At 44.0% G+C, this 18,011-nt stretch overlaps 1 protein-coding gene across 1 annotated transcript in view; it reads left to right on the top strand.

Annotated features, from left to right (window-relative positions):
- The first annotated feature begins 3,498 nt into the window (after positions 1-3,498).
- SEC13 (SEC13 homolog, nuclear pore and COPII coat complex component) overlaps positions 3,499-18,011 on the top strand; it is a 40,482-nt gene continuing 25,969 nt past the window's right edge. The window contains exons 1-5 of the mRNA XM_006917616.3: positions 3,499-3,646; positions 6,251-6,295; positions 8,488-8,603; positions 13,145-13,296; positions 13,768-13,901. Coding sequence (XP_006917678.1) covers positions 3,644-3,646; positions 6,251-6,295; positions 8,488-8,603; positions 13,145-13,296; positions 13,768-13,901 — 450 coding nt within the window. The 5' untranslated portion in view covers positions 3,499-3,643. The remainder of the gene's footprint in view (positions 3,647-6,250; positions 6,296-8,487; positions 8,604-13,144; positions 13,297-13,767; positions 13,902-18,011) is intronic.

The following is an 18,011-nucleotide window of genomic DNA, read 5'->3' as shown; positions in this document are numbered from 1 at the left end:
GTTGAAATGTCAACTTTACCATACGCTGACAGCTGAGATAGACTTGGGTCTATCTCTGGAATTTCTCTTCTGTTCCCTTATCTGGGTGTCTCATCTGTCACCAGCCACACAATTTTAATTATTGTTGCTTTATATAATGTTTTATTATGTGGTGGGATAAGTACCCTTCGGTCTTTTTTTTTTTCTTTTTTTTTTTTTTTAACAAAATTTCCTGGTTATTCTCTCACATCAATTCTCCAAGTAAACTTTAAAATTTTGCCAAGTCCTCCACTCCCTGCCCTCCTACCACTCTGTCATTCTTTGTGTAAACATCTTTCCACCATTGTAAGTACTGTCCAGTCAGGGTCACTAAATAGAGTGTCCTGTAAGGAGAAACAAAAAGGGCGTCCTGAGTCTTAAGAGAAACCCAACATTCATCCCATCCTCTCACTTGTTCCCTAAGCCAAGGTATCATCGAGAGGCCACTAACCAACCCTCCACTCAATCCCAGTTTGGGACTCAGAGTCACCCATCTTGTTTGTGCTGGGATGAACCCTTCATCTGCCCAGTCCAGATGAGAAAAGTGGTCTCTCCCAGACTGGAGCTACCAGAATGTGTAGCCCGGTTGTCTATATTTCTAATTCTCATGGAGAAATGTTTATTCCTGTCTCCCTTTCCTGAACTGCTTTTTTGCTCTATATTCAGAGTTTTCAACGGTTATGTGATAGGTCCTTTGGGATGCAGCAATTTCTTGCCTGGACCTTCTCACCACCCTGACTCCCCCTACCTGTTCTTGCTTGATTTACGGGAGGCTGTCAACCAGGTGCCCTGTGACATGCCTCCCACCCAAAACTCTTTCCATAGTGTCCAATACCCCACCATTAGAAAATGGAGGGGTGCATTTCTTAAAGGCTTTTTAGTGTTCCGGAGCCAAGGCCTAAATCTGACAACAGCAGAAAATCTCTAGGTCCTTTCCAAGTTCCAAAGCAAGCTCTCCTGATTCTGATGTAGAGATCCTATCTGCCCAAGTTGGGGAAGGGGGATACCAGGCCCTGGGCATCAGCCATCACCCCCTTCACCGAAAAGATATTTGAGGCTGCTTTGGGATCACCCTTCTCAGCCCCCTAAGTCTGTTTTGTAATACCTGTGGTGCTCTCCCTCCGGGCCTTTCCTCCCGGGGGGGCGCCACGATTTGGTAACTCTTGTGTGCACATATTTTATAACAGTGCAGTGAGGAAATGGTGCCGCCTCCAGCTTCCACAAGCTGCCCAGGCTCTGTGGGCTCTGGGACAATCGGGGCTGGGAAGTGACTGTGCTCTTATTGTACACTCTTTATTTCTCTGTATCTCTGGCTTGTGCTTTTTGTAATTAATGGGATTTGTCTGCCTTTTCAACACTATACTGAGCAATAACAATAAATGCACACGTGGAAACGCAGACACGGTACACATCACTAGGCCTTTTTCCACAGGAGAGCTGGGTCCCCACCCTCTGTGGATTGGAACTCAGGGGGAAATTGAGTCCCTTGGGTGCAAAAGGCACTTTGCTCAAGGTTGCACAACTCAGTGGATGGTCTCTCTCCTTCCAGCAAGTCACACCTTTTGAACATCCACCATTTTAGGAAGACAAGCTTAACCTGCTTTGAGTCATTAACCTCTCTTGAGGAACAGCTGACAGTCCCAGAGAGCAAGACTTTGGGAGAAAAGGCCTGAGGAGGAGGAGGAGGAATAGATTCAGGGACCAGAGGATCTGGAAGGTAGGGGCACAAACTGGGGAAAGCTAAGAATGGCCTGATTTTGGATCTGGTATTAATCAGAGGGAGGTGATGGAAGATATGAACAAAGGATGTAGGTGGCATCTCCTACTGGGAAGGGGGCAGACAAAGAGGAGCCTGGCACTCTAAATCCCAATGTTGGTCTCAAGTTTGAGGGTTACTCATGCACACCACACGCGCACACACACACTAAATTCCAGCTTTTCTCAGGGAGAACATCCCCAGATCAAGCACCAGAGACCCAGCCAACTTCCAAACATGATTTCACATCCAAGAGTCCATTTAATCCCAACATCAACTTTCAGAGGCAATATTATTGTAATTCCCACTTAACAGAAGAGGAGACAGCAGCTCAGAGAGGTGAAAGGTATGCCCACCTAGTAAGTAGAAGATAAAGTACCGATGCCTAGCAGTCTTGATTTCAGAATTGGCACTCAAAACCTCTATTACAATGCCTTTCAGTCCCAACAGCAAATACCTTAATGAATAATATAGTTTCATTGCTTGTCCCAAATCCCCAATCTCTCCAACTTCAATGCCTACACCAACAAATTCCTTTTTATAACAACTATGCCCCATGCATTATATTTGTATTATATCTAATACACCGTTGTCTGCATTTTCCACTTGAAAGCAAGGTGCAAAGAGGAGGATGTGACCTTATGACCCAGAGGATCAGGGGTATAGGTGCAGATTCAAGGCCAGGACCTGTCCCTTGAAAAACAGGAGACCCAGGAGCCCTGCCCACTTTGTTCCCTGCTCTACTCTAAGCACTGCCCCCTCATACCCTTGCAATATATCTCCATTTGAGGGAAATAAGGAATCTTTAAAGCTGAGGGGGTAGGATGGGTTGCTGGCCAGAGGCCTAGCCTGGCATTCTGTAAGACCCATTCCCCTCTCCAAAGCTCTTTGATGGTCTGGGTCTATCACACTCTCTGAGCCTTAACTAACATCTCTCCAGCAGTGACCACCTCCAGCGAGGATTTTTCCCTCCAGTTACAGGAGAAGAAACTGAGGGATTGTGATCTACCCAAGGGGAGCCTAGATTCTACCCTATCTCATTCGACTTCTTAAATCCATGAACCGCCCAGGGCTGCCAGAACACGTGTGGCTGAGGGGAGTCCCCAGGCTCCGTCCAGTAGCACGGCATTCTCACTGTGCTTATGGGAAGCCAGGGACCTAGGGGCTGGGTCTTGGGCTCTAGCTGCAGGAGCATGGCTGAAATTTCTCCTTGCCTGAGGGATTTACCTGACAGTCTTGACACACAGGATCCCAGAACTGTGGGGAAAGGGCAATTTGGAGTCATGGGTCACATGACTTGGAGAGGCAGGGTGAGAGAGCTCAGTCTCTAGTAGAGGGTATTCCCCTAGCCTTCTCTGCCCCTGGTCCCAGCCTTGGGTCCTGAAGAGGGACCAACAACAACGAAGCGCTAAGACCACTCTACTGACTACCCAAAAAATTGATTGCCCTTCAGTATTCATCATAAGGCCAGACGCACCCAGAACCGCAGGGAAACGGGTGAAAGTGTAGTTATGAATCTTTCACGAAAGGATTTCGGGAGTGGGGGTGAGGAGAAGGAGAAGGAGGGGTCAGGAAGGAAGATCCACTGGAGCTTCATTCAGATTCCAAAAGCTTGTGCGTCAAGGTCGCCATGGAAACAAGAGCCCACTGTGGGTCTCGCGAGTTCCTCACGGAGATGGGCGGGGCCGTAGGAGGGCGTGGCGCCGCCGCTGAAGGGCGCGGAACCTTAATGCGAGTACAGCACGTTGCTACCCGGAGGCTCCTGCGCTACAACCCGACGCGGCCGGCGCCGGAAGTGAGCTTCCGAGGCGCCTCCAAGAGCTGCCACGTCCGAGCCCGGGAGCTGTTGCCACCGTCGCCGCAGCAGCCATGGTGAGTGTCTGGGCCGGGGACGCCGAGCGGGGTTCCGGCCATGGTCGCAGTGGTCACGGGCTCCTCGACCACGCGGAGGTTCAAGCCCCGGGCTGGAGCCGTTCAGCTCCCTTCCACTGCTTCGAGGTTTGGGGGACTGCAGTCCTGGCTCTTGGGACCTTTCGCCGGGGGAGGCCATGGAACCTCCCGGAACTCTACGGGGCCGCGGTGCTGCCGCGCCTCCTGCACCTTCCTTTCCTTCTCTTCTCTCAACAGTTGAAAACAAAATCAAGAACATTATAAGAGCTGCTACATCCTGAGTCCTTAGTAACAAATATTGTTCATAATCTCAGCCTGCTAACAGCCCTGTAACGTAGGTGCTGTTATCGACACTATATATGAGGAAGCCTCTTGCCCAGCTGGTAAGTGGCAGAGCTGAGATTCGAACTCGTAACCATTCCTTTCTACCCTCTACCACGTCTCCCAGCAGAGATGGGTGGAACTGTGGCTCGGGGTAGCACCTCGAAGTATGATGGGCACTTGAGGAAAGTGAAAGAAAGGTGAGCTGAATGAGTCTCTGAGGGCAGAGGCCCAGATTTTTAAATTTCTGTAGAAGCAACAGTATACATTTACTCCACACTTACGCATCGAATGAATGATTGGCCGAATGGGAACTAGTGGATGAAAAGCATTTGGCCTGAGCCTGGCACCGAGTGGGGGTTCAGTAAACCAGTGCTCTCAGGAATATGCATGTGCCTGGAGTTTTGAAGAAACCTGGATGAACCCAGACGGAGTTTGGTTCTTGCATTACATGTAGGCTGTGTTTTAAATTACTCATTTCTTGGTCTGATTCTCAGCTGCTAGGTAGAATTGGCATCTTTTATGCTCCACAGCTTTCTAAATGAATTGTTAACTCATTAACTGATTCTGAAGAGCTGAATTGTTTTGAGGGCTGCCACTTACTGCTTAACAAGGATCAGACAACTTGAGGTGCTTGGGAGGAAGGACATTTTTTAAAGGAGTTTAAAAGAAAAAGGTACTTGTTTAGAAAATGGTTTGTCAATCCTGGCTGGCAGATGAGAGTTGTTAAAAATAAATGCTTGTTATCGCTAAGGTCCTTTGGTGACCTTGTATGAAACTACCAGAAAGCTCTTCCTGACTTTACTTGGTCCTCAGCCATTGATTTAGTGAATTCAGTGGAACAACTACTTTATATGCTAAATAGGCAACCTAGTGAAGTAGGAAGCTTTGTGGGCTGGGAGTTAGTAGGTGAAACTCTTTTTCCCAGCTCCACCTTTAACTAGCTCTATAACTTTAGCAAGTGCTTTCTCTCCTCTGGGCTTCTTCAGTTCCTTAGTTTGTTACACAGCTCTGCTGTTCATTCATCCCAGTGCACACGTTAAAGCACTTTGTAACCTGAACAACTTGGCCTGCATTGGAGACTTTTTCATCCTTGCTTTTACAGACCTTAGTGTCCCATTTTTTAGGGAGTCTAAAATTCGATGAGAGAACCTGTGCTTACTTGATGTGTACCTTTTAAACTGCTTTACAGCCATCCTCTTCCAATGTCCACCTTTCTAAAAAAAGTCAAGTTAAACTTTATACCTGCAGGGCTTGTGCTGGAAAAAGAAAGAGGGGAGATGGTAAGAAATACCAGTTACAAACTCAAAACTTTTCAGTCCCTTTTCTATCCCACAAATTTTAAGAGAATAGTGGTTGAGCAAAGTAAAACTTTTTGTTCATTTGCTTCTTCATTCAGCAAATAGTCACTGAGTTCCTTCTGGTTGCAAAGCACAATGCTGGGTGATTTGAGAGGATTCAAAACTGCAGCTGACACAGACCCTAGGTCCAGGGAGCACACCTCGTGAGAAGAAACTGCGTTAAGTGTTCTAGACATTTAAGTACTGAAGATATTCAAAGGAGTACAGCCAGTCGGGGGATCTGGGAATCTTCAACAAAGGGGGCATAATTTGAGCTGAACTCCAAAGAATGGGTAGGAAGTGATGGCAGCTGTGTTCTAGTCCTACAAGCTGCTCAACCCTGGATCATAGTAGATGACAGTCTAGGATCTGTCACAGGTTGTGGACCAAGAAACAACCTCAAGAGAAACTTGAGTCAATTCTCCGAGTCTTCAGAATTAATCCCATTACACAAAAAACTGCCTGAGACATCTGAGGCTCTGTCATCCAGGAAAAGAACACCAGTCATAACTCTCTCAAGGTCCTCTTCACCCTTAAAGGTAGCCAGGGCTGCTTGTCATCTCTCCTCTTTACTTATGTTATGCCCTCTGCTTGGACGGTACTTTTTTTCCCTGTGCCACCTGGCAAATTCCTCATCATCTAAGCCCCACTTCACATCCAGCACCAACAGTCCTGCAGGCTACTGTAGCACATGTAAACCACCATTAAAGTATTTATCTTGTGTACAAGCTTATCAAGGGCAAGAAGTACCTCTTATTTGTGTCTATACCTCCAACCCCTGGTACAGTGCTTCACAAAAGAAGATACTACGAGTGAATAAATGAACAAATGTAGTCAAGAACTTTAGAAATGATCGGTGGATTTTACAAGATGATTACATTCTAACTGCCATCAGTTCATTTACCAATGATATCTTTGGTTCTAGGTGTCAGTAATTAACACTGTGGACACTTCTCATGAGGACATGATTGTAAGTATTCCTTTAGCCCTCCTTCATGGGCTGTGGACATGGGCATTTCTGTGGGAGGGAAACATTTCTCTTGATCATTTATGAATCCATTGTGGCTTCGCAGCCTTTGCCACTCAGACTGTAGCCTCAGGGTTATGGTCAGTCTCCCAGCAATACCCTCTCAGTTAGCAGGACTGTAGCAATCTGATCACTCTAGTGGGAGGAACCTGGGAATGGTTTATAGCTCAAGGCTCTCAGTCTTCTGGCCAACAAAATAACCTGCTCTGGGATGGAGCCTGAGTAGATACCGAGGTTTGACAACAGTCTTCCTACCTGTCTTCCTCCTCCTGCCACCTCTTAGCCTCATTGGAAAGGGGGTTAAATGAAGAGAGAATAGGAAGATGACTCAGTATGAAGGCAGGCTTAGCAAAAGCCTAAGGCAGAGCCAGGTAGAACTACCACAAAGGGCCAGACAAGGTTCTTTGAACCAGAAGTCATTAACTCAGGGTATTTCCTGAGCGGTAAACACAGGACTCAGTATAAGAGGACAGAGCTGTGGGAGAAGGTCCAGAAGTTAAAAGTCTCCCACAGCAAAGATACAGACTGCTTCATGCAGGACCTAGCAGTCTAGGTCAAAGGCTTTTGAGCAAGACCCAGGTCAGTCAACTTTCAGCATGTCATCCCAGGTTCCTGCCCACCATTGGTTACTTTGGGGCTTCTGAGAGGTTGTCTGGTCTTGGAGTTGTATATGTTACTTAGATTGCAGCCATGTGTCACCACCTCCTTTGAGATAATATGGCACCATGGGTAAGAAGATCCAATCTGAGACTCCCTAGCCTATCTCCTAACTCTTCTGAGCCAGCTTTGATTTCCTCATGGTTAAAATAGAAAAAGTAATGGATGTGCTACCTATGAGTATAGGTTCAATTTTAGGAACAGATAAGGCAAAATACTAATGACTAACGTCTGCATGCTAAGTGTCAGATCCCATGCTAAATAAATTCTTTCAGTATCTCATTTAACCTTCATTACAACCCTTGAAGCAGATGAGCCTCATTTAAAGATAAAGAAACAGATTCAAAGAGACTAGGCAATTTTTCCAAGGTTGCACAACACATAAGCTGAGGAGATAGGATTTAAATCTATTAGGTACTGTGCCCTGCCTCCTCCCAAAGTGTGTGAAAGCACTCTACAGGAGAAGTGCTTCAGAAATACATATTCAGAGATCTGTCTTAATACCCGCACTGCCTTCCAGGAAGCCAAGACCTGGAATAGTGGGGAGAATTGACTTCCAGAGAAGAATCAGGATGTTTTCCTTGGGGAGAGAGGCAAGGAAAGAATGTTAATCCAGAGGGAATGATTGCTACCATTGAAAGGGTATAATTGCCTCTGAGGACCACAAGAATGATGGCTAATAGTTATTAAAACCCCCAAAGTGGGATAGCTGAAGAAAGTGCCATTTGTTGGAATAGGCGGAACCAGCAAACAGGAGGGACCAGTGTGTTCTGTGTTCTGCAGGGCAGCAGTCATAGTGGCTCAGAGGAGCTATAGCCCCCGATGGACAAGGAGCTGTGGGCAAGGGCCAGTCCTAGGTCTGGATGGCCAGTCAGCATTGAGGAAGTTGACTCAGTGTCATTTAAGGCATAGATGGAGAGTCAGGAGTGCTGGACACTACTAGGAAAAAGGTTAAGTAGAAACCTAGGAGCAAAGGTTCACAAAAGATCCAGGGCAAGGGGTAAAGAAAGGAGCCCAATGTCTGAATGGAACCCTGTGTCTAGGTCAGATGTACATCATGGAGGACCTGATTCGGGCCTTTTTTAGCCCGGGTTCTGGGGCTGAGCTAAACCTAGGTGTCTTCCCCAGTAGCCCACAGAGCCTCAGAACACAGTGAGGCCTGAGGAAGAAGAGGAAGGCTAGGCCAGCTTTTTTTTATATCTACCCTGCAGAACAGAGTGGGAAATGACTTCCCCATGTATGTAAAGAGTCTAAAAGTAGCTGGGTATGCTTTGTCTTGCCTCTTTCAAGAGATACTACCCATCAGAGAAGTGAGAATGTTGACATGCTAGTTTCCTGCCTGATAGTGATGATTCTTTGAGGTTAGATTAATTTTAGGGAGATTCTGATCCAAACTAGATTCTGTGTCCTGGTGTCTGTGCTCGCCCCGCCCCCCTTCCAGCCTGCAGGCTTCCTGAGCTATTGGTCTCCCTTTACAGCACGATGCCCAGATGGACTACTATGGCACCCGCCTGGCAACCTGCTCATCAGACAGATCTGTCAAAATCTTCGATGTGCGCAACAGCGGGCAGATCCTCATCGCAGACCTCAGAGGGTAAGTGCAGCCATCCCTGGGCAAGGTCTTGGAGAATGGTTGGGCTTTTTAGGCATGGCAGGAAAGCCTGAGAGCCAGATCAGAGCAGCCCCACAGTGCAGTTAGCAGTGAGGACACCCTGGTGCCAGCCACCCTGCTGCCCTTAGCAGGTATCCTGGGCTAATGGATCCAGGGATAATTTCCAGCTCTGCCCCCAGATACCCACTAGAAAACTTTGGACGAGAGAGTCATTTTATCTCTGGGAGCTTTTACCTGCTCACCCTCAAAACGGGCTAATGCTGCCTGTTCCCACGTAGAGCCTGCTCCCAACCAGCCTTTCATAGCTACTATTATTTTTAAATGTGGGAAACTTCCTTCGTGTGTGTGTGTGTCTCTCAAGGGTCACAATGTAAGAATAATGTTAATGTAAGAATGTAATGGTAATGATATAAATACCGTAATTCTGCCTGTTTTCCCATTGCAGGTATTTATGAGTGTTTGATTTACCCTCCCTCCCTACTGAGATTCTTGAAATCATAGCTATCATTTTTATGGTCACATCTCTATTGCTTTTCCTCAGTTCACTGCCTTTCAAATAAATGGGGGTTCTTAAACTGGTTCCACAGATCTCCAAGAGTTCCGTGGATAGAATTCAAGGGTTAGTGAACTGGGGCAATAAAGAAAAGTATCTTTATTTTCAGTGACTGATACTTAACATTTCCTTCAATTACGGTTGTAGGCTAGGGCCACAGTATTATCTTAACTTTATATATTTTATCCATTATTCTAAGAAGGGACCATACCTCTGCCAGGCTGTAAAAGGAGATTAAGAACCACTGACAAGTAGGTGCTCAGTACATGTTTGTTAACTGAATTAAAGAAGACAGCTAAGTCAGTAGCCATTTGGGGAGATAGGCCTAGAAGTTTCCCTCTTCCTAAGTGTCGAGAATACAGTGACAGAGGAGCCAAATGGCACTTTCCTTGTGTAACAGCCTCTGACTACACAGAGAGCTGCTAGAGTGAGACCTGGCTGCAGCACTGGCAGAGGCAGTCACATCAACTGTCACTCAATCCTTTCTGCTCTGTGTTTTATGATCGAGAAACATAAAAAATTGAAGAGATAGAGGAGAGTAAAAAAAAAAAAAATAGCATAGATGATAGAGGCTTTGTTTATCCCTCTCTCAAATCAAAGTTGTGACAGAAACACAGCAAACAGCAAGAAATATCACCTGGGATCTAGTTGAATAAGCCCTACAACTAGGAAGAGAAATAAGAAATATACCCTGCAATGAGAGGAAGTAGGACGGGGTAGGGACGCGAGGCCGCCCAATCCTAAGCGGCTGAATGGGACAGATGCTTTGGCAGCTGCAAACACTTCTTAAAGGGACAGTGTCCACAAATGGACTTTCGCGGTGACAGACCTGCTTGCTCTGAGCACCAATGCCAGGTCAGCTGCATGAGAGGGACCAGGGACTTACAGGGGGACACTGAGTTGTGGAGTGAGGGCCAGAGACGAGGCTCTTTCCCAGCTGAAGTGCCAGCAGTATCCATTGTTCCTCTATTGAGCCCTCCCCACTACCAGTGTGCAGGCACAGTGCCACCATAGCTGAGATGTCATCAAACTGGATAACAGAGGTCGCTCTGCCCAGAGGATTCCCTAAAACTCCTCCTCTCTCAGCTCGTGGCCCCACCCAAGCCACATCCAGTTGTGTCCTCGAGGCTGAGCTCAGTGCTCCTTGCTGAGCAGTGCCAAGACTCACACTGGTGGCTGCTGGCCTCGGTTTCTGGCATGGCCTCTTGAGGTAACTGTAAGCACAGAATCTGTGGATTGCTTGCTGAATCTTAACAGGTGGCCCCAGCTGGGGCTAACCTTGGCCTGTAGCTGGACCCCTCTCAGGACTGTGCCACCAGACACCTACTACACAAAGCCACACTAATAAGACCAAGAGACTTAGGAGCTTTGTTGAGACATAGAAACAGACACAGAAAAGCAGCCAAAATGGGAAGACAAAAAGCAGAAACCATATGAGAGAACAGAACAGAGATCCAGGAATAATGGAGTCAAGCAATCTAACAGATACAGAGTTCAAAACATTGGTTATAAAGATGCTCATTGAACTTAAGGAAAGTGTAGTTGAATTCACTGATAAAGAGAAAAAAACATAAAAATGGGAATGGAAATTGTAAAAGGGAACCAGTCAGAAATGAAGAATACACTATCTGAAATGAAAAGTATATTAGATGGAATAAACAGAGTGGGTAAAGAAGAGGATCGAACCACCAATATAGAGGATGGGGAAGCCAAGGACACTCAGTCAGAATGGCAAGAAAAAAGAAGCCAAAACTATAATAATTTAAGGAGCTTATGGGACACTATTTAAAAATATCTTTGTCATAGGAGTACCTGAAGGAAAGACGTCAAAGAGCTATTTGAAGATATAATGATGGGAAACTTCCCTCACCTGCTGAAGGAACTCGACATACAACCCCAGGTAGTTCAGAGAGTTCCAAGAAAGAGTAACCCAAAGAGGCCCACACCAAAGCACATCATAATTAAAATGCCAAAGGTTAAATACAAAGAGATAATCTTAAAAGCAGCAAGAGAAAAGCAGTTAGTTACCTACAAGGGAGCATTCATAAGACTGGCAGCTAAATTCTTAAGAACCTATGCAGGACTGAACAGCTTGGCACAAAATATTTGACGTGATGAAAACCCAGGATCTACAAAAATACTTTATCCAGAAAGCTATCATTTAGAGTCAAAGGACAGAAAGCTTCCCAGACAAAAAGAAGCTAAAGGAATTTATCAACACCAAGCCAGTATTACAGGAAATGTTGGAGGGACTTCTTTAAGAAGAAAAAACATGTATCAAAAACAAGAATAAAGAATGGTAATAACTACATTCGTATCAACAAGTACCTCAAATGGAAAAGAATTAAATGCTCCAACCAAAAGATAGGGTGGCTGAATGGATAAGAAAACAAGACCCCTACAATATGCTGCCTACAAGAGACTCACTTCAGATTAAAAGACAGACTAAAAGGAAGGAGATGGAACAAGATATTGCCTTGATGGACCTAGAGAGGATTGCACTGAATGAAATGGGTCGGATAGAGAAAGACAAGTATTGCATGATTTCATGTACATGTGGAATCTAGAGGACAAAATAACAAAAGCAGAAGTAACTCATAGATAAGAGAATATCTTGAGGGCTACTAATGGGAGGGAGGTGTGGAGGACAGCAAAATGAAGGCCAAGAGATTAAGAGGTACAAATGGATAGCTGCAGAATAGACATGGAGATGTAGAATGTAGCTTGGGGAAGATGGTTAATAATGTTGTAATATGTAAGGGAAGAGGGGTACTAGATTTAGTGGGGTGATCATTGCACGTTATGTGGATCTCTGATCATGAGGCTGTACAACTGAAACGTATATTGTATGCCAACTATAATCGAAAAAAAAAATTTGAATTGTACAATGTAAATACGGCAACTGATTGTTATATTTCAATAAAGCCAGGGAAAAAATTGAAGAGAGAAATTCACATCCCTATTCTTGTTTGCCTTGGTTAAATCTGTGCTAAGTGTAAGACATTTGAATCTACTGACAGTTTCATTAGCAGCTCCTTTTTTGGGCCTGGGAATGTCCTGCTGTCCCAGCCAGAGGGAGGAGGAGACTTTGAGTGCTGCAGGCTTGGGTGAAGGAGTGAACAAGAAACAGCAGTAATAGCTGATAAGCATTGAGTGTTTTTTCCCCCCTGGTACCAAGCACTGTTCTAAGCTCTGCATGAGTTATCACAAATATTTCCCCTCTTGACCAGTCTATGAAAGAAGCCTTGATGGTATCCTCATTAAGAGACTAAGCCATAAGTAAGATGGTCCTTGCTTCAAGTAAAGCAGCTGGAGAATGGGGAGTGAGTGTGAAAGAATCTCTAAGCTGAGCTACTGCTCATGTGCTGGGTGCCCACCCTTCCCTGAACTGAGAGATAGCCCCAGTATCACGCCCAGTACAGGGTACATGCCCAGACAATACTTAGCATGTATGAATGCATAAAGATCAGAAGAGAAGAGCGAAAGATGCCTTTTGAACAAATTAAAAGAGTAGTGGAAAATATCAAAATGAAATAGATACTGCCTTCTCAAGGAGTTGACCATCTGGAAGGATAAATAACAATTCACTCTACAGATAGTTACCAAGCACTTGTGGGTGCAAATCCTAGATTGATCGATGACTGCTGATGACAGTAGATATAGGTGGTGCTGGCTGCAATATGGGGCATGTAAGGGTCCTACCAGTTTGGAACAGAGAGGCTAACTTAGCATCCTGATTTGTTTTCAAAGCCTCTCTGACCTCTTGGCCTCAAGGTCCTTACTATCCAATGAAGTCCCTTTTAGCAGTGACAGTCTGGCTGTCCATTTTGAAATTCTTAGGCAGTTCTGTCCTGAGACATTATCTCTGCCTACCAAGGAAGCCATTCAGTTCTCTCCGAAGTAATGGCCAGCAGAGCACTGAGGGTTCCTCTAGCCCATCTAAGCAGTCTCTGACCCTCTCCCTTTGCAGTCACGAGGGTCCTGTGTGGCAAGTGGCCTGGGCCCACCCCATGTATGGCAATATCCTGGCATCCTGCTCCTATGACCGGAAAGTCATTATCTGGAAAGAGGAAAACGGCACCTGGGAGAAGACACATGAGCACACGGGACACGACTCCTCAGGTACACTGAGTGTGGCAGGAGAAAGTGGGTGGGGGGGCCCTTGGATGAGAATGACCTCTGTCTTGCCTAATGCTCTGGGTCTTTCCCCCTTGCAATGCTTCTTGTTTGTCCCTTGGGCTTTGGTTGGCTTTTCTGCTAGTCTGTCCACAGAGGAGTTAAGGCCCCAAGACCTAAAGCCAGTCCAAAGCAAAATGAGAAAAGTGGAGACGATACAGTTTTGTTTTTTTAAGATTTATTCATTTCAAGTACTAGCCTTCATTCTCAGATTGTTGTCCAGCCTACTTTTTCTTAAGATAGATATTAGTTTATGAAATAATGATGTTACTAGGTGATTGGTTTTTTGAATCTCTCTAATTGACAAAGTTACAACTTCTCCCTAGTGATCCTGGCATTTTTTTTTTTTTAAGAAATTTATTAAAATAGTAAGTCTGGAAAAACAGTCTGTTCACCATGCCTCCCTCCTTCCTGCAGTAAACTCTGTGTGCTGGGCCCCCCATGACTATGGTCTGATCCTGGCCTGTGGGAGCTCGGATGGTGCCATCTCCCTGCTGACCTACACTGGGGAGGGCCAGTGGGAAGTGAAGAAGATCAACAATGCTCACACTGTAAGTCCAGACCCTACCTGCATGTAGAGGGTAGCTCTGCTGACTTGCCATGTCTCTCCTGTAGATTCCCTAGAGTGAGGTAGGAGTAGTGTTGCTGCTGTGCAGTGGACCAGGGGAGGGGCTGCTGACCAGACATGCATGGTAGAGCAGCTTTGAGCGTCTTTGTTCTGATACCAGACAGAGGTTGCATCCAGGGAGGCCAGGCTGCACCAACTTCATTCAGCCCTGGGCGGGGTTAACACTGGTTCCTCCTTGCAAGCTCCTAAGTTGAGGAGGACCAGGGCACTGGCAAGGTGGCAGCAGTAGCCTGCCTTCCTGCCACCTTTGCTCTGAACGCCTCAATTGACATTGCCTTGTGGTCATTGTGATCCCATAGAACTAAGTAGTATTGTAGGAAGCATCATAGGAATTTAGTTTCTTATACTTCTAGTCATCGGACATTAAAGTTGAAACAGTCGAGAAAGCACTGGAGGCAGTAGAGGAAAAACTCATTTCTTCAGCTCCTACTATGTGTCATGTAATCCTCACAAATGTTTGTGAAGGCTAAAAGAAATTAACAAATGTACATATTTGTAAGGTAAGCAGTCCTAGTCCCATTTTTTGTTGAGGCAAATGAGGCTCAGAAAAAGTAAGTGATTTAGAGAAGACACTGTGCCAGAGTTAGAACCCTAGAATCTGTGTGTCTTCTCTCTACACAGCAGTTCTGGCTTTGATAGCCTCAAATACTTCTGAAATCTACCCAGATGGAAACTCAAAGTCAGTATCCCCCAATTCAGGGGATCCACAGTCTGCCTAGCCCTCAAGGCCCCAGGTGCCTATCTCAGTGTCTTATTACTTGGGACCTTGTCATCCCCTCCTGCTGACCAAGTTGTAAAAATGAATAGACTGAGAGGCTTCTGGCAAGATGGTGGGGAGTGGCATCATAATTTTTCATTCTTTCCACATCTGTGCATAAAACCAGCAGAACAACTAGGTAGCAAAAACATAACCTCATGAACAACACTTAGAACAAAACTGGCTAACACGGTATTTCCACAGACTCCAAAATACAGGTGGAGAGGACTGAACCACCAACAGCCCCAAGACTGCATGGTATTGGTATCTGAGCAGGAGGAATAAGGAAGCAATGGGGTGCCTTCTAACAAACCTAAGAAGAGGAGTACCCCCAAAATAGCCAACAAGTATTCACTGCAAAGCATAGCTGGCCAGTTTGAGAATAGCAGCTGAAACTGGAAGAAGTTTTGTTTTTGTTTTTAAGTTTTCTTTAAAGTAAGATAGAATTCATACACCATAAAATTCACCTTTTTTAAAGTATGCAGTCCCGTAGATTTTAGTATATAGTAGTCTTCACTTAACATTGTTGATAGGTTCTTGGAAACCAACTTTAAGCAAAACTTCATATAACGAAACCAATTTTACCTTAGGCTAATTGATGGAAACAAGAGTTAAGTTCCTACAGCATAGTGCTGGTCACAAAAATACCAGCAAACTTCTAAACAAAGACCCAAAGCACTGCTAATGTTAAACATTGGAATAAATGTGAACTAAACATACATTTAAGAAATATTAATAAAAAGTAAGGTAATTATTTTCTAACCGCTTATTCCATTTCAGGGTCACAGATGGCCAGAGCCTATCCCAGCAGCCAAGGGTGCAAGGCAGGAGCCCACACTATACAGGTCACCCTTCCCATCGCAGGGCACACTGAAATGCATACCCACCCTCACTCATGCTGGGACAGTTTAGACATGGCAATTAACATGCATATCTTTGGGATGTGGGTAGGAACCCACACAGACATGTGGAGAACGTGCATACTCCACACAGACAGTGGCCCTGGACAGGAACTGACTTTTTTTTCTCATCAACATTATAACAAGGCAACGCTGAATGAAATGACATTATGCAAGGACCTGTTGTTTTCATAAGTTTCACAGTTATCACTACTATCTAATTTCCAGAACTTTTTTGTCACCCCAAAAATAAAATCTGTTAGTAGTTCTCCTCATCCCACCCTACCCCCAGCCCTGGGCAACCAGTAATCTACCTTCTCTATGAGTTTGCCTCCTCTGGACATCTCTGATGAATGGAATCATACAGTATATGGTCTCATGTGACTGGCTTCTTTCACTTAGCATGTTTTCGAGGTTCATCCCTATCACAATATGTATCAGTACTTCATTCCTTTTTATGGCTGAATAATATTCCATTGTGAGTAATTTTGTGTGGCCATTCATTCATCAGTTGATGGACATTTTCAGCTATTATGAATAATGCTATGAATATACGTGCATAAGTTTTCGTATGAAGATATGTTCTCAGTATTCTTGGGTCTATACCTAGAAGTGGAATTGCTAAGTCAAATGAAAACTCTATGGTTAACTTTTTGAGGTACTGCTAAATTTTTCCAAGTTAACTGTACCATTTTACATTCCTACCGGCAGCGTATGAGGGTTGCCATTTCTCTATATTCTTGTTAAAACTTGTCTTTTTTATTATAGCTATCCAAGTGGGTGTGAAGTGGTATCTCATTGTAGTTATGATTTGCATTTCTCTAATGACTAATAATTTGGGGCATCTTTTCACATACTTATTGGCCATTCGTATATCATCTTTGGATAACTGACTGGGAGGGGTTTTGCACTATATCATACCAAGGGCCCATCATAAGGGGCTTAGAGAAATCTGACCAGGGCTTGCTTTCATGATAGGGCCCCTTGTGAGGAGAAACTGCTGGGAGTGAAATCAAAATGGAGCCAGATGGAGACACAGAAAGGAAAGAGGATATAGACCAAAGTAGGGGAAGGAAACAAGCCAGGAAATTCTGAAAGCAAGCTATCACATTTGTTAACACTACACAAAAACAGACTTATGAACTCAGGCTTTTCTGAACCTCACTTCATCAGGAAAACTAATTTCTCATAAAAATAAAAGTATTTAAGGTGAAATTGCATACAAAGTTTTCCTTATTAGAAAAAAAAGAATATACAGAATAACATCCCTACAGTTAGTGAAAGAAAAACACGCCCACAAAATGGAATCAAACTGTCACCCACTATTTTAAAACAAGAGACATTTTTTAAATTATATAAGGCATGAAAATACAGCATAAATCAAAATGAGAAAAAGAGATGAAGTTACAGAACTCAGGAAGGAATAAAAAATAATTTATTTCAGAACCAAAGATTAAAATAGAAGGAATACAAGAGCAAATATAATATAGAATGCCTTAAGAGAAATAGAGTGTGAAAAGGGGGAAATTTTTAAAGAGAGAAAAAGATTTTGAGAAAAGGTGAAGACAAGCAAAGATCAAACATAATAAATACTAGAAGTCCTGGAAGAAGAAAACAGAACAAATACTAAAAATTAATATGAAAAAACTCTTTAAAAACAAAAAGATTTGAAACTACTACATATTGAGAGAGCATACCCTACACTTAAGAATATCAACCCAAAACCATCAACAAAAAGATAAAATTCTAGTAAAGTTATTGGCCTTTAAAGAAAATCATTTGGACATCTAGAGGAAAAGACCCATATGCCTTAATAAGGGAAACAAAATTAGATTATCATTGGACTTGTCAACAGCAATGATCTATGCATAAGGAAAAGGAGAACACATACGCAATGAAAGAACATGTGAACTAAGGATTTATAACCTTATTGACTTTCAAGTTCACATACACTTATACACAAAAGTTCATAGCTGCTTTAGTAGCCAAAAGTAGAAATAATGTACATGCACATCAGCAGGTATTCTGTCAACAAATTGTGGTACATCCGAACTATGGAAATGCTACTCGGCAAATAAAAAGAAACTATCAATACAAATCAATGAATTTTAAAATCATTATGCTGAATGGGGGGGAAAAAAAACATAAAAAGGTACATACTATGATTTCACTGATTTAAAATTCTAGAAAAAGCAAACATTTATACTGGCAGGAGGTCAGTGGTTGCCAGGTTTATGGGGCAGGATGTGTGGGGATGAGTTGGGGAGAGATGGATTACAAAGGAAACTGAGGGAACTTTTGGGAGTAATATGTTCCTTATCTTTTTTTCAATAAAATACTTTTTTACCTCTTTTTTTTATATTGAGGTATTATTGCC

The sequence above is a fragment of the Pteropus alecto genome, unplaced genomic scaffold (genome assembly GCF_000325575.1).
Source record: "Pteropus alecto unplaced genomic scaffold, ASM32557v1 scaffold75, whole genome shotgun sequence".
NCBI lineage: Eukaryota > Metazoa > Chordata > Mammalia > Chiroptera > Pteropodidae > Pteropus > Pteropus alecto.
Note: the sequence above shows the minus strand (reverse complement) of the source record. Positions and strands in the feature narration are given on the sequence as shown.